The sequence below is a fragment of the Nematolebias whitei genome, chromosome 16 (genome assembly GCF_014905685.2).
Source record: "Nematolebias whitei isolate Nwh7 chromosome 16, NemWhi1, whole genome shotgun sequence".
Taxonomy (NCBI): Eukaryota; Metazoa; Chordata; class Actinopteri; order Cyprinodontiformes; family Rivulidae; genus Nematolebias; species Nematolebias whitei.
In genome coordinates, this window is record NC_056513.1 from 23,862,598 (window position 1) to 23,887,913 (window position 25,316).

The following is a 25,316-nucleotide window of genomic DNA, read 5'->3' on the forward strand; positions in this document are numbered from 1 at the left end:
CTTACCTCGTGTCAGCTGCCTTGTGTGAAAACCATTCTCCATGGTCTTCTGCCTCATCTTCTGCTCATGCTGAGTTCATTGTTGAAAAATGTCCAAACAAAAAGCCTAAAACCGCTAAAATTTGATGCCACTCCATTTTTGTTTTTATTTCCAGAAGAAGAAGAAGAAGAAGTGTCTTCTTCAGAGGTTTTTGTGTCATTTCCTTCAGTAGTTCTTGATGCAGCGCCACCACAGGCAAGGGGGGGTGGGGGGGGGACAGGTTGGTTCAATTGATTCAGTACAGTGTGACAGTGTGAATGCAAACCGCACCAGCTGAAAATGTAAACAACTGTTCTGAATTTTGGTCCCCAACAGAACCGAGTCTACCGGACTATCAGGTGTGAAAACAACCATAGTCACAGTTCACCCTGAGTTAATGTGAGTAAATCAAAGTTTAACCACCATTTTCTCTTTAATTACTGGTTCTTTCTGGCTGTGAGGACATCGTATGCAACAATTTTAGCATCATAAATAGTTAAAACACACAATTCTGAACACATTTTTAAAAGCAAACAAAAAAAAATTACTCCTGTTGTACTTTTTAGTGGGTTTATATACAAATGTTGTTTTTTTTATTTTTTATTTTAGCATTGCTCAATAGACTTTTTACCATTTTTTTTTCCTTCTAACAGATGATAAATACTGAAGCCAAAATATAGATGTTAAAAAAAATTAAGCAGTCGGGGAAAAAAAAAAATTCTTCCTATTTTAATGACTTAAACAAATGCAAATTGGGGCTGCGTGTGAATGATACTGTTTCATACAATAGTTATTTTTGGCAGAATTCTCAAAATTAAAAAGCTAAGCTTAGAAAACGCAAATTAACGTGACACGATCCATGTGGTTCATTTTTTAGTGTTTCAGGTGCACGAGGCAGACAGACTACAAGGCAGACAGATAGATGCAGAGCCCTCTGACACCTAAAAGAAGATCAAAATCAGCTGCATAACTTCCCCAGCCTTTAACTCCAGCCCACACATCTGCCACGCACGTGAACCGACATCTCCGAGACGTGACATACAAGCGTCTACAATGATACAACACAGACAGAAACACTAGCAAGGTATGAGGCGGTGCATTTTGTATAGAAAAATTACAAGGAGGAAGACACAAGGAAGAGCATGAACAGTGATGTGTGTGTGCATGTGTGTGTGTGTGTGTGCATGTGTGTGCGCACGAAGGGGGAAAAGTATCCTTTATTCTCTGAGTTGAGCAAACAGGAAAAAATAACAATGAATACACAATATCAACAGTGTGATAAACAGAAACAGTAGACGGCAGAGTATGTGAGAACACTTAAACTTTGCCTCTCACACACACACACACACACACACACACACACACAATACTTGCAGAGTCAGAATTGAAAGTACAAATGTACTTTCATTCAGCAGAGAGTAGAAAACGTTCTGTTTGTTGACTTGTCCAGTGCATCTAATTTGAATTGCAAAAATGCAAAATTTTCTAGAAGGAATTCATACGATGTCTCTTGAAATTACCATATTTTTCATTGTATATATTTCATTGCCTTTTTGCACAAATTTGCAAGTCCTGTGACTTATACACCAACGCGACTAATATATGATTTTTGCCTCTCATATTTATAACCCAATTTTTTAGCTGAGATCTGACGATTTCATTCATTCTGACATGGAAAATACAAAGTATTGAACACTACCATTTTCAGCCGCTAGAGGGCCCTCGACTAATATGGCAAGCCAAGTGTCTCATTAATAGGTAAAAGTAGCTATTAATGAGACACTTGGCTTGCCATAGAAGCCACCGTCGTCTCGTTCCGGAACTCTTTGAGCAAACGTCAAATCAGCTGCATTTCACCGCGCCCCAGGCGACATGCAGATGATTTAACCATTAAAGTGAGTTTATTAAGGAAAAGTTAGACTGAGACACACCTTTACTATAATGTCAAGCAAACAAATAATTGTTTTTAAGTGTTAATCTTGTTAAAGTCCTCCCGTGCACGCTCTCGCGGCCGCCATTTTGGCAGTCAATCTATTTTTGGCACAACACGTTACGCTACGCATCAGCGGTGACACATAATAGAAGCGATTTATTTATGTTTTTTTCCCAAATTAGTAGACATATTTGGACTGATGCGACATATACGGCAATGCAACGTGTACGGCGGCAAGTACGGTATGCAAAATGTTTGAAACAACGCAATTCTGTTGCCAAGTTGGATGGTTTCCATCCAGTCCCTGAAACTGAGTGAAATCTCATGTACAATGTGTGCGGTGAGAGTGACTTTTAGAAAAGCTCACAAATCAACAACAGCACGGCAGAGACAGCTGTGAAGATGCTGCTGTGGTGGGAAAGGTGGTTAGAGGGCTGCAATAAAAGAGCTTGTTTCAAACACTGAATGATGTTATAGCTGTCAGGTGGGGTAGATTTCTCTAAATGCTCAGCAGTGATTCACTGAACCAACTTTACCTTTAGCTTTTTCTGTCCATCCTGTCATCGAGAGGAGTTTCTAAAACGTAAGCTAATTATTGTGTTTGCTGTCATATGTTGAAACTGTGTAAAAAGTTAAGACCGTGTCCTACAGCATCTGTTGTAAATATTATCATGCGTGCAACAAATGACCATTTGGTGAAAATTTAAAAAGAATTTGCCTTTAAACATATTTGGCAAAACAACCTTTTTCTTTTGTGTTTGGACCAATGATTGCTGTTGTTGGTGATTTTATTTTTATAAAAGCATCTAAGATTTTTAAAGCCAATATTTTGACAAAGATTTTATGGAAACAATGACATCACAGCCTTTACATTAACCACTGCTTTGTTGTGTGAGCATGCACTGATAACTACAACCAATAATGCTAATTTAACTCATTTTTCTCCCTCATTACCCGTCTAGCCTTAAAACAACTAAACAGAATACTTTTCACATTTGTCTAACATTCTGCTACTTTTAGTGCTATACAGCAATTTCTTTATCCATCCATCCATTATCTTTACCCGTTTGTTCCATTTTGGGTCACGGGGGTCGCTGGTGCCCATGTCCAGCAATCACTGTGCGAGGGGCGGGGTACACCCTGGACGGGTCGCAAGTCCATCACAGGGCCACATAGAGACAAACAAACATTCACTCTCTCACTCACACCTAGGGACAATTTAGAGTTACCAATCAGCCTAACATGCATGTTTTTGGTCTGTGGGAGGAAACCGGAGTACCCGGAGAAAACTCACGCATGCACGGAGAGAACATGCAAACTCTACCCAGACCGGGGTTTGAACCAGGGACCTGCTCGCTGAGAGGCAGCAGCTCTACCAGTTGCGCCACCGTGCTGCCCAATTTCTTTATGACATTAAAAAAAAGTATTTTGGTTGTATTTTATTGCAGAGTACTTGTTTAACACAAATGTTGGTGGGAAAAAGTAAAATGAACAAAACTGCTTTGTGGTTGAAAATCACATTATTTATTTATTTGGATTTTATTATAATCAGATTTCAATTTATAGCTATTCTTCACCTTTTTAATCTATATTGTAATCATGAAAAGTATGGGGTGCCGTTTGTAAAGTTACTGTCAAAAATTAACAGCAATATTTTGGTTTATTTAGCCTTTCATAAGAAAAAAACTAGTTTTATTTTCAAAGTCATTTTTCACCATGTCATTCATACATTTATAAATGTCATAGTTCCAAACTAAATATTTAATTTACAAGCTAAATATTTAGTTTACAAACTAAGCATGTACTTTAATTGTAAGTTAAATATTTAGTTAGCAAGCTAAGTATTTAGTTTACAAACTAAATGTTTATGTGCAGCAGCACGGTGGCACAACTGGCAGAGCTGCTGCCTCTCAACGAGCAGGTCCTTCGTTCAAATCCTGGTCCAGGGGCCTTTCTGGGTGGAGTTTGCATGTTCTCTCTGTGCATGCGTGTGTTTTCTCCGGGTACTCCGGTTTCCTCCCACAGACCAAAAACATGCATGTTAGGCTGATTGGTAACTCTAAATTGTCCCTAGGTGTGAGTGAGAGAGTGAATGGTTGTTTGTCTCTATGTGGCCCTGTGATGGACTTGCGACCCGTGCAGGGTGTACCCCCCCTCTCGCACAGTGATTACTGAACATGGGCACCGGCGACCCCCGCGACCCAAAAATGGAAGAAGCGGGTAAAATATAATGGATGGATGGATGTTTATGTGCAAGATAAACATTCAATTTACAAACTAACTATTTAACTTGCAAGTTAAATATTTAGTTAGTGAACTAAATATTTAGGTGTAAATTAAATATTATTTTCAAAACTAAACATTTAATTTCCACAATAAATATTTAATTTGCTAACTAAATATTTAGCTCTGACCTAAATATCTATGTTCCAAACTAAATATTTATTTTCCAAAATAAATATTTTATTTGCTAACTAAATATTTAACTTGCAAGTTAAATTTTAGTTTGTAAATTAAACATGTAGCTTGGACATAAATATTTAGTTTGTAAACAAAATATTTACTGTTAAAAATTTAACAGCTTGCTAACTAAATACTTAGCTTGCTAACTATATAGTTAGCTTGCAAGTTAAATATTTAGTTTGTAAACAAAATATTTAGCTTGTAAATTAAATATTTAGTTTAGTAATTAAATATTTAATTTACACCTAAATATTTAACTTGCAAGTTAAATAGTTAGTTTGTAAATTAAATGTTTATCTTGCACATAAACATCCATCCATCCATCCATTATCTTTTACCCGCTAAATATTTAGCTTGTAAATTAAATATTTAGTTTAGAACTATGACATTTATAAATGTATGAATGACATTGTGAAAATATGACTTTGAAAAAAAAAACTGTTTTCTTTTCTTATGAAAGACGAAATAAACCAAAAATATTTATGTTAATTTTTGACTGTAAATTTACAAATGGCACCCCATAGCAGTGAACAGTTAAAGCTGCTTTTTAACCAGCATTTGAATCCTAAACTGCGGACATGACTAAAATGTGTATTTAAACTGTTCCAGATGGGTTCAGTATAAGTTGCCATGGCTGAGTCACCATTTGTGACGCTGAAGACTGATTTTAGGTACAACACACCTGGCTGAGCCATTAATCCTGCTTTGTAGTGCAGCCCTCTGGTTTATGCAGCCGGAGGAGGCAATTGACCTACAAACAAATAACAGATGATTCTCATCGCACAAGACCCTTTGATGCTTAACGTTTCGACATTAAATAAAACAAAGCCCTAGTTACGTATCCACCATATACGTTTCATGTCATGATGGAAATCTTTTGGTTTAATCTCATTCACTATTTCCCTATTGTGCTTCTTGTGTTTTCATGAGATGCAACACATTTATCACAATATTTTCGCTGCAGTTTGCCACTTTTCTTGCTGAATTTGCTGGAGTGAGGCCATTTTGTTTTCACAAAGTCATGTTTAATGTATGTAATGCATGAATGCATAGGTTAGTTTCAGCTGTAATACAGTACAATGTTACACAAAATGTGTGTGTTCACGTTTGTGTGCAGGCGTAAACCATGTCTTTTTAATGGCCTAATTCGGTGAAGATATGTCCTTGGGTCAACAGATTTTATAAGGTTTAGACAAAAGGTTTACAGAGTGTCATCAGAAGTGGCACACTCACACACTCACACACACCCTCTCCATGTGGGGTCATTCCCATCCCACCCCTGGAATCACAGTTTCAATAAAGTGACCTTGGCATGCTCACAACAGATTTGTATGGAGTCCAATAAAAGTCTGGAACGATGGGGTGTTGACCTCAGCTTGATTTGAGCTTCAGGTCACAGAGCAAGTTTTCCAAACACACACACACACACACACACACACACACACACTCACACACTGACAATTCAAAACTGAATCCACAGTCTCTGTGTTTTTATACCTAAAAGAACGAGTCTGATGCTTCCTCTGATGCCTGTCTAACCAGACTAGCATATTCAAGGGGCAAACACTCATTCATTACAGCTTAACCAGACACGCATGCCTCGATGTGCACACACACACACACACACACACACACACACCTCACCTAACTCTGATTTAGCAGCACATACCATCTGTCTAAAATGATTAACCTTTCCATCAATCACTGGTCTCGCCATTATCCAGACACACGTTTCTAAAGTGGGCGCACACCTCTCACATGTGCTGGGGGGGGGACACTGACACATTAACACAGAAGACATGAAATAAGAAATATCATTATACCCTCTGGGGTTTGTGCCTGATTGAACTTTTAAAAAGGTTTGTGTGTCTTTATTTCAGTAAATTTGTATTCTACTACATTAAGTCTAAAACTGGAATTTAATGGATAAAAGGATTTGCTATATTTGTGATTGGTTTCGTTTAACATAGCGATACTTTGAAGTGATATTTTCTTGTAATATAAAACATATTCCTGTAGGTTTTAGGCAAGAATATCAAATGCAGATTTACATGTTAATGCAGTAATTATCACTCGTGTGTTAATAAGGAGACATAATTACAGAAGCCCTTTTCACCAGTTTTGCAATATGGGTGCAAAGACAAATCCCTCTTTAAGCTGCCTATACCAGTTCATGATTGTGCAGCGTTGCCAGATAACTCTGGCGCAGATCTTTGTTTTCAGCTTTGTTGCCATCTCCCTAACAGCGTGGTGGTGTGTCAACTTAAGGTTTCCTGATTTGAAGGAAACCAGATGTGCTTTTTTTGTTTGTCTGTGTACAAAAATCTCTCATGAACCACTGGATGGATTTTAATGAATCTCCTATAAAGTAAACATTAGATGTACAGATTCATCTAATTAAGTTTTGGAATCAACCTGTTTTCTTTGCTTTTCTAACCACTGTTTTTGTTTGTCCAAACAGGTCTCACTTGTAAATGAGTCTTCGAGGCTCAATGGGATTTATCTGTTTAAATAAAGGTTGAATGAATGAAAAAACCTGATTCAAGATGGTTGTCACAGCTAATCAATCATATTAAACACAAGAATGGCTCTAACTCAGACAGTTTTACAGATATTGAGTCCAAATTAAATAAATAAATAAGGAATGCAGGAAAAACCAATGCAAACATGTTCTTGTTTTTAGTTTTCTACATCGCCTTACAACCTATCTGTTTTTTATTACATCATACCATTTTATTTTCACTTGCTATTCTCAATTGATATGTATTTTTGATGATTGTCTATTGTTGTCTTTGTTGTCCACTGTTGTCATCACTCTTTGTTTAAAACAACAGGTCTCTCTTGTACAGTAAATGAGTCCCTGAGACTCAGTGGGATTAACCTGTATAAATAAAGGTTGAATGAATGACAATTAGGTGGGATAGTAGCTGAGAGTCTTCCTAAATACACTCAACGCTAATAGATTGTCTAAGGTTATGCAATATTACTTAATATCATGCACAAATGTTAAAGTGCCAGTGACATCAAATTATTGTAATATATATTATTGCATTTTTTGAAAAATAACATTAATAACATATTATAAAAGAAAATTCACTTTGCTAAGATGAACAGTTTCTGAGATATTAGCATGTGCAGTAACAGGAAGTGATGACAAAGGGGAAAGCCTGCATGTAAACAGAGCAGTACAACAATGGCTAACAATGTTTTAACAACACAGACCGTAGAGAATAATCTGATGTTTCTTTAGATTATTCTGAGACTATCACAGACACAAAGAAGAGAGAGGTCAAATAATATTGTTTCAATGAACAAAGACCAAGGAGTTCCCCTTTAATGGCACTTCCTGTTTCACTTTGACTGTGCCAAGTTCAAAAGAAAATATGCCAGTTGTGTGACAAAATGGGTAAAAATCATTTTGTTATGCTAAATTTCTTTAATGTTAAGATTTTCTCTTTCACTTTTTGTATTTGTAGGATAAGAATGTCAAAAGCACTTTAAGATTTACCCAAAATGGCTATAACCCCATCATTTCTCAACATAAAATGAATAGGTGGTGGGCAAAATTAAAAAATAAATGTTTTTTATGATTGTTTCAACAATATTTTTTCAAGTTTTTATTGTTGCATTCTTTATTTTTTTTGCACTGTATTTTTATTTATTAATTATATGTCAAATACAAGTCTCCATTTCATGAAATTCTATGTTACAGTAGTCCCTCGCTACTTTGCAGTCCGACTTTTGTGGACTCGCTATTTCGTAGTTTTTCAATGATTGTCAACTTTAATGTTACTCACGTGATTGGGAGGGTATGGGATAAAAAGTTAATGAAAAAAATAGTTCGGAATAGTTTTGCAGTACTGTACAGTACATATACGTATGTTGTTAAAATTATGCACGTTTAAGCATTTAGAGCATTGCCAGAGTGTGGGAAGGGTTTATAAAGCCTTAAAATATTTATAAATACCAAAATAAATATTGCGTTCATACTTCGCGGTTTTCACCTATCGCGGTGGTGTGTGGAACGCAATGATAAACAAGGGACTACTGTATATGCTTTATCTCATGAATCACAAGGTTTTTATGTTATTAACGTTTTACTATCTCACAGGCCAAATGAAATGAGCTTATGGGCTAAACATGACCCATGCACCACCAGCTGATGATAGTTGCCTTTTGTGCAAAGTGTTAGGAAGTCTCTAGCCTAGAGAAACAAACTGCCTCTGGTCGATGGCCTAAAATTTCCCAGCAGCCCCTTCAAGTGCCACATGAACCCGATCATTTACTGACTTGTAATAAAAATGTAACCGGGCCACAGATCAGACCTTCTTTCCATGGCTCTATAGTTAAGCTCCAATGCTCACATGCTGACTGTCGGCACGTCTGGTTGGGAACAAGGGTCACCATGATCGCTCCGACTGGCCGGCAGCCAGTCTGCTCCATATGCTGTAGCCTGCAATGTACTGTGTGTACCACTATTTATCACAGCCAGAGTTAGAATTTCCAGCTTTTTCTTGTCTTCTACTTTAAGATAGACTACCCTGCACCTGTACTACCCTTTGCTCCCTGCAGGCATTAATGAGCCTTGACTCCAGTTCACTAGATGTTCCTCTCTGGATCGTCTTTACTCCCTGTTCTAAACCGCGAACATCAGATGAGTGTGGGGTTTTTTTTTACGCGTCAGTGGTTTTAACCTTGTGTCTGACTTGAGTTTTCTGATGAGTCTAAATAAAAACAGCTTCTTTAATGAATAACACTTAGGTAAAATTACAGAAATATATCATGTTTGTTTCAGGTTTTGCAGCTTATCGAATCAATCCAACCACTCATTCATTCCTCAAGTGGGCACTCAGTCTCACTCTGAGACAGGTCCAGATTAAATTAAGCTCTTGAAGGTCTTTGTGTACTATATATTTACTGTTTGTGCACTTTCTGCTGACACACAGCAGCCACAAAGACATACTAATGCTTCAAACCCAACCTAACGATTGTCCGTGTGTGTGTGTGTGATAGAGAGAACATGTGATCTATTGTCCTATTGTGTCACTGAGACGGTACAGGCCCTGCAGCTACTGTAATGGTGTCTTTCTTCAGTGTTTTCACACTACACACTATTAGATTTTCAGGAAAGATGAGCCACTTCAGACAAAACTAAATTTAAACCCGTCAACGCAGCCGATGAGGGGTGCTGCAGGAATTTACTTGATCTTAGAATTTAGAGATGTTTGATCACAGTGTCAAAGCAGCCCTGAGCAGGATTTAGTTTAAAACCGCAAACATTTTATCAGACTAAATGACAGAGAAGAGCAGCATTAGAGAAGAACTTAAGACAAATGAGACCGGATCCGTTTCAAGTCGAGACGTGTTGTTTTGGGATTAACTTTAAACCTGGAATATTTATCTCTGTTGTGCTACTGGCTTCAAACTAAAACTGCAATATATTTGTGCAAGTGAGACGTGAGATTTCAAAGCTCAGCTGCAAACAGTTTAGTTTAAAATGAGAAACGGAAGTGCTCATTTTTGAATTGAAGATCCATGGTTCCTACCCTGCGGTTCAGAGACATCAAAAGAGATAAATGTGATGATGTTCAAAAAGATTCAGAGGAGAAGATGTTTATTTTTAACTGGGTTAAAACATTTTATATGAAAACTCTGCAACATGAACAGTTTAAGGCACATAAGAGGTGTTACACTTAGTTACACAGGGGCTCAAAATAAAAATAAAAAAGAAATTTGGATCTAGTTAACAGACAAAACCGTCAGTTTTTTTTTTAATTTTGAAAAGCAAATATAAATGTTGTGTAATGTTTTTCATACAGAAAAATATCTTACTTTCACCCCGAGACTCATTATATACATAGTGGAACAAAATAATTGCTGATTACCAAACAATTTTTATGATTTGTCTTATCAGTGATATTTCTTGATCATATATTTTTTTCTGTCCATCAAATTAGCTAAAACCTTTCATCTGCTTTAAAGATACAACAAGAGAGTACAAAAATTAAATAAAATCTAAATTTAGGCCGTCTGTGTTGCTCTAATACTTTTTAGGTGAGGTCAAACATTTGATATCTTTTCTTGACTGCAAGTTCATCTGTAAGAGTTTGTCTGTCCCATTTGGACATTCATAGTTATATTTTTCATGTGTAAATCAAACAGAGAAACAAAAAAATTAAAACTTCCCTTTTTAACCAAAGTTGCCTAAATTGCATTGATACTGATTAGTTTTCAGTAAGATAAAAAGCAAAAGAGCTTCAATCTGGCAAGCCAATTATAAAATATTTAAAACATTATCCCATGGACTGGATAAAATTATAAGGGCTGATATTGTCCCACAGATCTTCATTTTTTTCATGGTTGTAGGATGATAAGACCCAAAATTAGACAGATTTGAGGAGCTAAAAAAAAACTATAAAATAAACTTAATTATATTAAAAGAATGCAAAAGGCTGATGATGGACCATAACACAAATGAAGACAAGTCACCAGGAAAACGTAGAAAAGATACAGAGAGCAAACCAGCTCATGGCATTGAAACTAATGAAGCACTACAGGGGTGGAGATGGTTTCAAACTGAATATAAAGTCTGAGACTAACAAGAGAATGGATACATCTGTGACCACGGAGCAGGTAAAGGTGGGCGTGACAGGCTAGATGAACAGGTGACACAGAAGAACACAGTGAACTGAAACAATAGTTAGCTCAGTCGGTAGAGGATGAAACTCAACCGCAGGGTTGTGAGTTCGAGCCCCACGTTAGGTGCCAAAATATAGTAAAAAAAATACTACAGAAACGTATGTAAATAAACATCCATCATTCATCCATTATCTTTACCCACTGTTTACTTTTTGGGCCATGGGAGTCGCTGGTGCCCATGTCCAGCTATCACTGTGCGAGGGGCAGGGTACACCCTGGATAGGTCGCAAGTTTATCACAGGGCAACATAGAAACAAACAAGACAAACAACCATTCACTCTCTCACTCACACCTAGGGACAAATTAGGTACCAATTAGCCTACCATGCATGTTTTTGGTCTTTAGGAGGAAACTGGAGTACCTGGAGAAAACTCAAGCATGCACGTAACAAGCATGCAAACTCCATACAGAAAGGTCCCCGGACCTGGATTTGACACGGGACAACATGCTCGCTGAGAGGCAGCAGCTCTACCAACTGCACCACTGTGCTGCCCCAGTGAATAAACATAAGAATCACAAATGACAAATGATCCTAATGTAAAACCTAAAAGACCAAAAGAAAAAAAAATCAACAAAATCACAGATCTCGACAGGCTGGCCACTTATTGTTGCCTTCTTGTACCGAAGCACAAACACACTTAATATTCCTAAAGTTTCATCCTGACCAGAAATTTTTACTCCAAAATATAATCTTTTTATTTTATTTTTTATTTGTTTGTTTGTTGTGAATGGAGATTGTTTTCAAATTCTATTTATAATTTGTAAATTTTTGACATTTAACAAAAATGTAACGTCAGGCTGGCACTGAAGCATTCATTCTTGTTTTTTTTACGCTGCACTTCCTGAGTTGTCTTTGATACTACACAAACACATATAACAAAAGCAGAGTGAACAAAACCAAACTGCACAGCCTTACATACAAATACATATGTTCTTGACAAATACATACATACTTATGGCAAACTCACAAGACATGTGAAAACCTGCAGAAGAACATGATGAACGTTGATGCACATATTTGAATTTGCTCTACAGAGAGATGTGCAGAGCATTGATATTTTACAGTTGGCTGCATGTACTAGGACAGGAAGGAAATGAACAGCTTGAGGTGTCTGAGTGATGTTTTTTCAGCTGCTTCCAGCCGTGTGTGAGTGTCATGGCCTGTTTGTGTGTGAGTCTCAGAGAAAGACGGATAGAAAGAGAAAGAGAGAAGGAAATGATGCTTTCCTCTGAGTTATGGTTCGTAGTCTTGGTAATTTGTTTGGTGAAGTTCTGCAACCAAACTTTGCAAAAGTTTTTCGACAGACCCATAACACGGTCCACCTAGCATAAGCTCTGCTTTCCATTAAATCTCATTTTTTTCCCTCACTCACTCCATCAGTGTAGACGTTCCAGTTTTTTACTGAAGGTTTTCACAACATAGACTGAGTGGAGGTTTATGTTTGGGAAACTCATGACCCTTTCAAAGTATTTAAAAAAATATCCAATGTAGAATATTGGATATTGTTGTTTATCTTGTGAGTACAAATGATTTTGCACTAATTTGAATGAATCGCTAAAAAACTTTTGAGATTGGAGTTGTTTAAAGACGGCAGCAATCCACTTGGGCATTGGCCTTGCTTAAACTAGACTCTAGCTCATCAATTTGGTCAGACGAGAACTCTAATTCTACACTTTGAGGTATTTAAAAAATGCTATCTACAACAGGTAAGATATTTATTGTTTAAAACCTTTCCACAGAAGCTCACTTCAAATTATTAGAACTACTTCTTTGGCCATAGTTTGTCATTACCATTGACTAATTCCAGGACATCAGTCCAGTCAGTGAGAGTTTATGTACAGTTTAATAACAATTTCAGAGCAATATTGTGGAACTAAACTATATAGAATAATATAAAAAAATATTTTTAAATGAGAGCTGACCACCATTATTCATGTAAAAAAGCTGGAAACTTGAGCTGGATGGAGCGATGGATCGATCACTGGATCACTGATTTAAGAGATTAAAGCCATTTTTTTACTTCATGACTTTAAAGCAGTTGACAAAACAACATGTTTCATGATCAGTGATGACTAGAATAGAGCGTGGACTAAACCTAACTCATTTATCAGTACAATTCATCTTAAACTCTTGATGCTGCAAAAGGCAGACAGTAGTGTAATTGCCAGTGCATGTGTGCTTGTGCATTTTTGTTTGTCTGTTAGCAAAATACCTCACGACCCACTCGTTGGCTTTTTATGACACACAGTTCTGTTTAAAAATATTATTTTCAAACTTAAAGCAGGTAGTCAATCCTGAAACATGGATTTCAGTATAGCACCCTTTAACACTACCTTCAGGCAAATCAGGTGACCACTGGCCAATGACTATTGCAGAACAAATGTTTCATTGATGCCCGACACGCACGTACTATCAGGTTGTTGTGCTTGGTTTCTGTTCTGGCAGGTGTGCGAAGCGACGTCTTTTGGAAATGGGTCACGTTTCTGGGTGGAAATCGGAGTCCATTAGTTTTGCATGTGTACAATGTGGGAGCCTGACAAATCCTTTTATATCATAGAGCATGTGTGTGTGTGTGTGTGTGTGTGTGTTTGTTTGTCCGGGATCACACATTGCTTTCAGACATGTTTATCTTCAACATTAGTGTGTGTCCGAGAGAGTGTACGTGTGTGTACTTCAGAGTGTGAAATCCCATTAGGTGTGCTAAAACCTGCTTTGGCCTACTGCCTGCTTAGATACAATGTATGCACACACACAGACACATGCACACGCACACACGCACGCAGACACAGTTATCACACCTGTGTACGTGTTTGTTTTTCCTGTGTAGAAGTCTGTGTGAATGCATAGCAGCTTTTGGGGAAGTGTTAAATCAAGTGATGGTGTTAATTTTCTTACATACATTTCACACCACAGCTCCGTCATCTGTCTGATGCCTGGCGTGGGATTTTAACTACAGGGTGTGTGTTCCACCAGCATATGTGCAAATGCTTCTGAAAAAATACTTTTCATGAAAACATAATCCATTACAAAATGATAAAATGACTGAATACGGATTATGGTTGGAGTAAGCTGAGGCTGTTTAGCCACAATAGCATCAATGAGATTTGTAATGTTGGGTGAAAAAGCTGGCTCATGGTCTGTTCCTGGATGTGCAGATTCAGACACAAGTGTTGTAGACCTGACTTTTTTCTTGTGTTAAAAGAACGAACCTGACCAAACATCTGCAACAAAGTTGAGAATGTGTTAAAAGAATGAACCTGACCAAACATCTGCAACAAAGTTGAGAATAATGCCTCTGTTCTTACTTGAAAAACCTTTGAGGTCACCAGGAGCCAGATGCATAAAGCTCAAGCTCATTTCATAACCTAACAGTGTGTGTACACACACAGGCAGAAATGCGCACACCATTTTAACTACCTGTGAGTCTGATTCACTTTCACAAACCTCCGCAGCTGTGAAATTGCATGCACATCAACATTTTCAGCCCTGCTGGGAGTTTGTATTAAAAAGAATCCTGCAAATCATTTCACTATTACTACTAATTAAAAGATAGTGAATAAAGGTCAAACTTAGGGTCATAATCTGGAGGGTGAGGGTGACTGAAGGACTCAAATGCAAGTACAGAAGAGGCAGGACCCAAACGTAGAGAAAAATGAAAATATGAGGACCAGACAGTAACTGAACATCAGAGACAGTAAATACAGAGACAACATGATGACTGACATGGAGCCAAACTGACAAGGAGAAGCACAGAGCAAGACAAACTAAAAATACCATCCATCCACCCATCTGTTCATCCATCCTTTACTTGCTTCTTCCTTTTTGGGTCATGGGGTCACTGGTGTCCATATACAGCAGTCCCTGTGCAAGAGGTGGGGGATACCCTGCACAGGTCACAAGTACATCACAGGGACACACTGTAGGGCTTATGTGTCAAACTCAAGGCCCAGGGGCCAAATGTGGCCCTCGTTGACATCTTATATGGCCCTCAAGATGATATATGAAATGTAAAATACTTCTATATCTTGATTTTTTTCAGTAATCTTTGATTATGATGTCAAAAGCACAACAGAGAACGTCAAATGAGACCCAGCAAACTCTTGTTGAGGAACCTGTGACCAAGAAAAGATGTTGGGTATCTGATTTGAGTTAATGTAGGTTCTGAAATTGGCCCTTAGTTTGAAAAAAGGTTTTAATTTTAGCTCCATTTTGTAAGTGAGTTTGACACCCCTGCTGTAGGATTTCAGCTTTTTTCTCTGGTTGCTGGGTGGCACCAATGAGCATCAGCTGTGGTTCAAATCCTTAACAAGCTCCAGGAGTAGAAAGAGCTGCAGAAGAGCTCCCTTCCCTGCTGAAGCAATACATAGCAACTGTGCCTGCCTCCTGAGTCTCCAGCCCTGGATCCCTCATCTACTTCCTCATGCCTACAAAACAACCATACTTACCTTCAGCTGCTCAGCCGCCCTGCAACTTACCTCTACCTGGAACCACCTACTCTCAAAAACGCGTCAAGATTTCCTCCTCAGAGTAAGAACTAAACAACCTGAGATTAACCGACTATTCCTCCTTTATCCTGGACTCACTCTATCCCTCCTTCCTCTGGTTTCCCAGGTTCCCTTGTGGTTTATATCGTCAATATATCAGCCCTGTAAATAAATCACTAATTATTAATACGAGTTTGCGTCTTGTTCTCTCTGGGTTTAACCTCATAAATGTGATACTCATAAAGACAAACAACCACTCACACTCTCTCCCACACCTAGGGACAATTTAGATGCATGTTTTTCATCTGTGGGAGGAAACCAGAGTTCCTGAAGATCACCCACACATGCACGGAGAGAACATGAAACTCCACCCAGAAAGGCCACCAGCCCCCACCTTTGATCTGGTGACCTTCTTGCTGAGAGGCAGCAGCTCTACCAAATGATCCACCAAGACCAAACGAATGAATTAAATGGTAAATGGACTGTACTTGTATAGCACCTTTCTATCTTATTAAGATACTCAAAGTTCTTTACACTACAATCTGTGTCCTCATTTACCCATTCATACAGCACTCTAGTAGATCTATACAAAGACTAATCAGTCTTTATCACATCCATACACCGATGGGACACACATCAGAGGAAATGAGGGTTTCATTGTCTTGCCCAGGGACACTTTGGCATGTGACTGCTGGTGGAATCGAACCCCCAACTCTTGCATTGGAGGACGACTGCTCTAACCACTCATCCACAGCCGCCCCATATTAATACAATTCCTGACCAAAATGATTAATTATAAAAATGGAAGAAGATTACAAAAAAAACTATCCTGATGCATGCTCAATAATCCAGGTAGAAAAATCTAAAAAAGTTAAATCTGGTCCTCTGGACATTCAAAAAAACAAAACAAAGCCAAAAACAAAAAAATGTGTAGAAATGTTTCGTCTTTCATCCGAAAGACTTCCTCAGTCTGAGGAGCTGTGTTCAGCTCAGTCTCTTAAATAGCACCTTCTCAGAGTGGATCAACCAGTTTGCTGCTGACAACCAAAACCAGCTGATCACATGCTCAAGAAGGACCATCAGCCTAACAATGGATCATTACCACACTGATGGCGTTTACTACTCACAGAGGGCTGAGTGATACTAGCAATCACAGCATTGTAAGAGGGGGACAGTTGAACACATAGGCCTCCACCCCTGTTTAATGATGGACAATTTCATTTCACAAAGATGGCCTCCTTTACTCCTCTCTCAAACCATCGTTCCTCTCTGTCCAGGATGTGAACATCTTCATCCCTGAAAGAGTGACCTCTGGCCTGGAGATGAGTGTAGACCGCAGAATCTTGGCCTGATGATGTTGATCTTCTGTGCTGGGCCATCCTTTTGGCCAGTGGCTGTTTCGTTTCCCCGATGTAAGACTGATCACAGCCCTCCTGACACTGAACAGCATACACAACATTACTCTGTTTGTGCCGGGGGACTGGATCTTTGGGATGAACCAGTCTTTGCCGTAATGTATTTTGGGGTTTAAAAGCCACTGGGATGTTATGTTTGGAAAATAAATGTCTCATTTTCTCTGATACTCCCTCAACATACGGAATGACCACTGGTCTGGGTTCCTCCTTTTCACCTGATGGCTGACTGGAGTCCTGTTTGGGTTTCTTCTCTGCTTTCAGGAAGGCCCAGTTAGGATATCCACATTGCTCTAGAGCCTGTCTTGTGTGGGATTTCTCCTTCTGCCTGGCTCCTGAGCTAGTGGGGACGCTGTCTGCTCTGTGGTACAGAGTCCTGATGACTCCTAACTTGTGCTCCAAAGGGTGATGGGAGTCAAACTGCAAATACTGGTCTGTGTGGGTGGGTTTGCGGTACACCTCGGTTAAAAATGTCCTCTGTCAGAGACTGAGACCTCACAGTGTAAGAAAGCCAACCTGCCATTTTTACATCTTTTCATGTGAACTTGATGTATTTATCCACAGAGTTGATGTGGGCAGTAAAATGTTGGACTTCCTGAGGTTTAATTTTAACCCAGGTGTCTTCAACATACCTGAACCAATGACTTGGTGGTGTCCCTGAAAAGGACGTCAAGGTTCTCTTTTCTACCTCCTCCATGTACAGGTTGGCAACAATAGGATATAAAAAAGTGTATCAAAAAGTAAAATTACTAAAATCAGCGAACACTGATAAATGTTTTAACATCTTTATAAGAAGCACCAAAGCAACTCATTAGAACAGGTGTGTTTCTGATGCATCGCTTTTCTTTTAATATCATAAACCATGTAACAACTGAGAGCTAAGACGACCAGCTGCAGGAGATCTGATTGTGAAACTTTCCAGCTGTAGTTCCTAAACTGTGGAACCAGCTGCCCCTTCACATCAAACAGAACTCTTGGTGATTTGAAATCTCATCTTAAAACACAGTTTTACCCATGGGCTTTGACACATCATGAGAGGTAACATTTTAACTGTAGTTGCATTTAAATGTGCTTTATAAATAAAATTGATGGGAAATCTCATGAATCCTTGTGTTTGTGTTTTGTTGGGAAAGCAGGCTGCACTATGACTCCATCACCTCAAAAAGAGAATTAAAACCTTTCTTTACCACAGCGATGTATTGGGCTTTTAGAGTATTACAACTCGTCACCTTTCTTTAATTATGTAATCCTTTGTCTTTTGAAATAAAAACAGCATTAATGAAATGATGAAGCAATGAACAGAATTTCTGTCACTTGTGTTCTCATTAAAATAAATTATTTTAAAGGAAGGAGCTCATGGACTGGATACGGCTCATGGACCAGCAGTTGATGATAGATGGTATATTTCTATAGTCTGGTTTCTTCCTTTTGAGTTTTTTTTTTCTGACCATTCTTAGGATCTTGCTCTTTTTCTATCTCTACGCTCCATCTTTTCTCTGTCCTTATCTTTTTCTGTCCACCTCCCTGAATACTAAACACATTACATAACCATACGAAGCCTCAGCACCAAGGTTTATCCATGGCATCTCATATGTCCACTTCTCCCTGCCGAGAGTGACAAGTGCTGCACCGCAGGGTTGATTGAAGAGATTTATCTCAGTACTGCCTATTGGTCTGGCATAACCCCCACACCAAGACAAGGAAAAGCAAATACAGACAACCAGGGACTCCTCCATGGAGGGGGAAAAAAAAAAAGATAGACAGATAAGAAAAACACATTATTCCAAGATGAGAAAAGTAAAAGAGCTTGAAGAATAGCTTTTTTTTTCTTTGCCCCGTTATGTCCCATCTGACACCCTTTACAGCACAGCCTGGAGAGCAGACAGTGGAATATTTTTATAATAGAAATGTCGATCACACTCTCTGTTTCCATATCTCTTATAGAAACGTCCATCACAGCGAGTAAGACCGTCAGCTCAGCCCTCAAACTCTCCTACCCCCTCTTCATCACACACAACCTCCTCTCATTCCCTACTTATTAAACAGCACCCCCAGCATCCTGGAAAAAAAAAAGGAAAGTGGATTGAAGCACATGGAGTCCTATTTTCTTTTGGGGATTTGCGATGCTGTCTGATGCCCTTATTTCTGCGGGAGTCAATCACTCTTAACGGACGGGAGGAGATGGGTGCGATTGAGAGTCAAAACAGATTACATTCTCATGGATGTGTTTGAGTCAAAAAGGCAAAGGTACTGCGTTTGTAACAGTTTTTTTAATCTGACCCTACTTCAATCCTCTTTTCCTCTTCACTTAGTCTTGCCCTGTAAACCAATCTAATCCACATGACTCACTTTCATTGATTGCACAAATTTCGTGTGTCGTGTGCTTTGTAAAGAGCGTCCTTCTCTGTGTACGTGTGTGAGTACAAATACACCAAGGGGCTTTTGAGCTTCCCAGAACAGCGTAAGATGGTTTAAAGTGCGCCCTGAGACTCACAGAAATGATTAATTTTTCACACAGTTTGACATGTCAGTCTCCCATGGGAATCACTAAGATCTCTTTTTAAAAAAAAAGCTTATAAAACCTTCTGTAATAATACATAAATCTTTTAACAGGTTGTTCTTTTTGTGAACCAAAACCTGGAAAAAAGGCTTTTTACTAATGCAACTTTACATGATTATTTTTTTTAGAACAAAATGACGAAAAATGAGAGGAGATTACTTTGGGTACAGACGGACGTTTAAAAAAAGCTCCTAAACTCCAACTCATTCAAAGCAATGACAAGTCACATTAATTCATCTTGTGCAGCTACAGTGACAGTTTCATACTGCAGCACAGAAAATGGGCTTTTACATTTTCAACCCGTTCAGCACAAACTTACAAGACAAACTCATGAAGATTTCTGTCAGAGCTCGAAAGCTACAAAGAAAAAAAAAAAACTGTTCACTTCAAACATCCATATTTCTGTTATGTAAATGTATTCATAATTTAGCAGCAATCCTAAATAGACCTAAATGCATCAACATATAACATGAAAGAGGTTTCATATGACAATGTGCAGTAAAAAGCAAAGCAACGCTAATACAACCAGAAGTTTTAGATATTTTTAGTAAACAAAAAGGAAAACAAATTCAGACATACTCATGATGACTCTTTAGAGGAAATATAATCATCTTTGATACGCCAAGTTGGAAACAAACACCTCCAAAAATGTTAGAGATGAATCCAGCATCACTTCAAGATGTTTTCTTGAGTTTTTCTTTTTTGTGAGATTGTTTCGCTATTAAAGCAGAATTACATCTGCAACGTTATTAACCCTTGAAAATATTTTTTTTTAATTACAAAATATGATAGATGACATTCTGTCCCCCTCCCCACCCCCTCCCTTCCCCAAGGTCGTGGACCTGTGACAGAGCTCAACTGAGCTGGCCGATAAACAAACACCTCTTACCAGGACTATGGCTGGGGGGCTCTGGACTGTGCTGTGCTACAACCTTCCCTAAAACTCAATGCCTCCCCTGGCGCAGCAACCTAGAAGATGCAAAGGCACCAAGGGATGCGTCGCTCACCTGGCGGCCGTGCAGGGACCCTCACCCCCTAACCACTCCACACGCATATGTAATATGTCTATTTATGTTGCTTTGTAGATTTTTTTGATGCCTCAAACCGTGCCCTGTCAAGGACACGGTGAGAGATTTTTTTTTAATACCTCTTTTCTTATGTTTTCTCGCTGAGAGGCAGCAGCTCTACCGATCTTCCATTTTGTCTAAACAAATTTAAACAAGTGTACCATTTGCTACACCCCTGCCCCTCTGTGTAACAGAAGAACGCCCAGCGACTGCACCTGCTTCATTGTCCCTATGGGGCAGCACTGCCCCCTTTCGGTGAAACATGGTACTTTCTACCTCACCCTGTGTACAAAGTATTTTCACCGTGCATTTATGACCAATTAGAAAGAAGAAATATGCCTCACACATTCATTCAATATATTAGACAGACTGTAGAACATCAGCATGTGTAGCACATGTGTAATCAAACATGTATATTGGCGATATAAAGAGAGACAGCAATGAGCAGGCGCCAACCACCTACTTCATATGTTGTATATGACACAGCATCACCAGAGGTGAACCAGAGCACTACACTGCCTCACCCGCATTGTTTGACAAGGCAATGCGTAAATTCCGCAATTTTGACCATTGACGTGTTGAAATAATACAGAAAACAGTTTTATAGAACAGTCAAGTGGTCAAATGTATTTTCTCTTATCATTGTTAGTATTTTACTTGTCATGATGACAGGAGAGTCAATGCCTCACCTGCCTCGCCTGACTGCACGTCACTGGTCCAGGGTGTCCCCCGCCTCTTACACAGGTGACTGCTATGTGCACCAGTGACCTCTGAAACCCGAAAAGGAAGAGCGGGTAAAGATAATGGATGGATGGACCATTCCTTGGAGAAGTGCCTGTCGCCTTGCATGGCAAAGTTTTAAACAAAGACTTTGAATGATCTGTTAAGAGTGTGAGTTGAGGATGACTCTCAGCTAGGTTAGGTTTAGGTTTATTGTCATTTGCAGATCAACACAAATTCAACAATGCAATGAAATGCTCAAGATAAGAAGAACTGTCTTGACTCACCTAAAAAACAACAAGAAATACCAAAGCATGCAACAAAAATACAAAAACAAGGGGCCAAACGTGAAAAAGAAATGCATCCACAGCAGCATGGTCCCGTTAACAGCATGATCCTATTAAAAGCATGGTACTGTTTGCAGTGTGGTTCTGTTAGCAGCATAGTCCTACTACCACACAGTAGCTCAGTTTCTGTAAAATTGGCTGAAGTATACCGGTAATCATTTTGTGTTTACGTTCAGTTGGATGTGGCAGCCATCTTGAAAGGAGTTGACTCCAAAAGTTAATCCGTTGTAGACGTTCATTCATTCAATCTTTATTTATACAAGTTAGTCTCATTGAGCCTCTGGGACTCATTTACAAGCGAGATCTGTAAAAGGTACATTCAGAGTTCACTAAGAATTTCAATAAAATCTGTCCAGCGGTTTATGAAATATTTCACCAACCCACAAACAGACAGACAGACACAAACAAACAAGTATCACATGATTTCTCAAGTTTTTCTGCAGTGGGAGATGAAACTTGCATGCCCGGTACTTTCTTTAGGCCAAAGCAGATAGAGCCAACAGTTTAATTCTCCAGTCTTTGTTTTAGTAGAACTGTGCAAGATGCTGGACCTTCTGTCGTCCCCGATGAGCGTCTATCAGCGTGTGCATCCCATTCCATCACACCAATGTCCTTTTTTATTTGCTTCCATGTGACTGATGAGTAGCACTTAGAGATGAGTTTCCTCCTGAGCAGGTTGTGACTGAGGCAGAGATATGTGCACATTAATGTGACACACACAGTCATTTACACACATATATGCACAGTAAACTAAACACATAAACGCAAGCAACGAAATGCTTCCCGCAGCTCCACATTTCTGTGTGTAGTGGGGCATCACACACTCTGCCAAGAACTCTCATTACTATTCAAAACCGGTGTGGGAAAATAGCGTAGCTGGAAGAGGTCATCAACAGAAAAATGGTGATGGAGGAAAAAGGAGGCGACAGGAAGATAGGCAGCATATATACTTACATATATACTTTCCTTGAAGTTGTTTCTATTGTACAACTGTACAGTTATTGCATTAAGAAATCCTGTTTAAAAACAGGATTTACAATGATAAAGGTAAATGTTAACTCTTTCACTGTTTCTGTTTCTTGCAATGTGTCCTCAGATTGCAAGTGTTTTTTTTTTTCTTTTTATGTTTGCATACACACATACTTATCTATGCCACTTTTAGGTGGTCGTCCAAAAAATATATATATTATTATTATTTCTGCAATATTTACTACTACAGTACTAACTACACCAGTAGCAATCCAAATTCTGGTCATTATTATTTATGTATAATATGTATAAAATTATTTTCTTGTCATTTTTTAAAGATGATTTATTTATCCCATTATCTTGTAGAATGTTTTTTTTTCTATGGTACTTTAAATATCATTGAATTACTCTCATAATCTCAAGATATCAAGGCTTGCTTTCTTAAAACGACAGACTAATATTTAGCTATACAGAGAAAAGCTCGTTAACTTGTGTTAACGACAAAACATTACTAAATCAAAATGAAGTTAAAGTTGTATTTCTTTATCAGATATCAGGACAGTCACATCAGTTACTGTTACATCATTTATGTGTTCATGTGGGTTCATTTACCCTGTTGATAGGAGATTTCTTAAAAAATTTATTTATAATCACTGGACTATAAAATATTCTAAACACTTACAAAATATTTTAGTGTTCAACCAAACAGAATCAGTTGCAACGTATGCAGACAGGAAGTATTTATTTTAAATGCCAGACGTACTTCCTCCTTGAACTCATGAAGGTGGTGTTTGGATGAACACTGGAACGTTTTGTAACTCTTAAAATTATTACAGTCAACTGCATATAGACTTTTTTTTTAAGGAAATTCATCACTGATCAATACTTTCCTCATGTCTTGACTGCAATGCTGAATGATGAAACAGAGTGTAACACTTGTTTTTGCACCATATGTATCTCACTATTAAAAAAAACACATTCCCAAGCCAACGTTCAAAGATTTGCAATTGTTTGTAATCTGAAGGTAACATGATTTTTAAAATCAAAACAACAAATTAATACTAGCTAAGTTGTCGTAAGAAAAGAGCCAACTCAAGAAAATCAGTTCATATTAATGATAAAAGATTTTCCCATTCAGAGATACTGTATTCCACTTTGGTGTCAGCTGGATTTCTCTCACCAAACATTTGGAATGGAACAACACAAAAATACTGACCTTTTGTCCATCTTTGGTCCATGTCGACAAAACTGGATCACGTGTTCATTCATTCCTGTTTTAGGCAGATAATATATAAAGTACAGACAACAATAATTCAACAAAAAGCAATTAAATCAAATAGTTATTAAACAGTGAAATGAAAGTGCCATATAAAACAAGATAAAATATTAAAAACAAGAAAATATTTGCATAGATTTTTCTATTGACATTATCAAATGTTTAAAATCCTTTAAAGAAATCAAAATGGACAGCTTCAAGTCTTTTTGCAAGATGTTCCAGGAAACAGAAGCAGAGTAAGAAAAGGCCTTTTTGCCAAGTTCAGTCCGCAATGGGGGGACGCTGCAGGCAATGATGGCCTGAGAGCGCACGCTGTAACTGCACTAACGACGTGACAAGTGGGAGGAGATATAAGAAGGCAACAGACCAAGAACTGATTTCTAGATGAAAATGAACCAGTGCGAGAGCCTATGTGTAGATAATGATGACCAACTGACCAATAGTGCAGTGATGGGTACAGTAGTTACAACCAGTTATGAATCTTTGTGCCCCATGGTAGACAGCATCCAACATCTGCAAGGAGCTGGCAGGAGCCTTCGTGTAAATAATGTCACCATAATTGATAGCTGGTAGGAAAGTTGCAGTTACAAGATGTTTTGTGGCATTCAGAGTTAAGCTAGATCTATTTCTGAAAAAGAAACCCAGTTTTAATTTCAGTTTCTTTATCAGGCTTAACATGTGGCTTAAAAGAGAGATGTGCATCAAATACAATTCCCAGGTATTTGTAAGAATCCACAAACTCAAGAGGAACACCCTGCATGGATGAGATAAGGGGAAGAGCCATTGGCACCGACTTTCTGTTTGACAACAACATCCTCTTAGTTTTGTCAGCATTTAGCACTAGTTTCAGATGGAACAAGTCAGAATGAACAATGTCAAATGCAGACTGTAGAAACTGGAAAACATGGGCAACCGTGTTAGCTCAACAATAAATAATTGTATCATCAGTATAGAGAAGGAGGGGCGGACTGGCCATGGGGAGCATTGGGACATTTCCCAGTGGCCCGGCTCTGCTCAGTGCCTGCTGAGGGACTGGACTAAGGCTCGGTTCGGGTTATGCTTGATTATTTTAAATAAACAAGCCGCTCTTGCGTCGGTGTGTAACACCGGGCTCACTCGGGCTCCCCCGCCCCTCCTCTCTCTCTGAGGCTGTCTGTCAGCAGACAGATTGCGCGCCCACCTCTGTAGAGAAGCAAGGAGGCGTCAAGAATGTTTTGACCTACATAATTTATATAGATTGTAAAAAGAGTGGGTCCTAAAACTGAGCCTTGTGGCACACCATTAGTGACTGTTAAATAGCTAGACAAAGTACCATTGTGTCTGTAGTGAACCAGATGACCTCAAATCTACCAGATGGACAGAGACTG

At 38.6% G+C, this 25,316-nt stretch overlaps 1 protein-coding gene across 1 annotated transcript in view; it reads left to right on the forward strand.

Moving 5' to 3' along the window:
* Positions 1-5,044: 5,044 nt before the first annotated feature.
* LOC119422448 (protein ELFN1-like) overlaps positions 5,045-25,316 on the forward strand; it is a 47,760-nt gene continuing 27,488 nt past the window's right edge. Inside the window, exon 1 of the mRNA XM_037689822.1 lies at positions 5,045-5,085. Within this exon, the coding sequence (XP_037545750.1) occupies positions 5,045-5,085 (41 nt within the window). The remainder of the gene's footprint in view (positions 5,086-25,316) is intronic.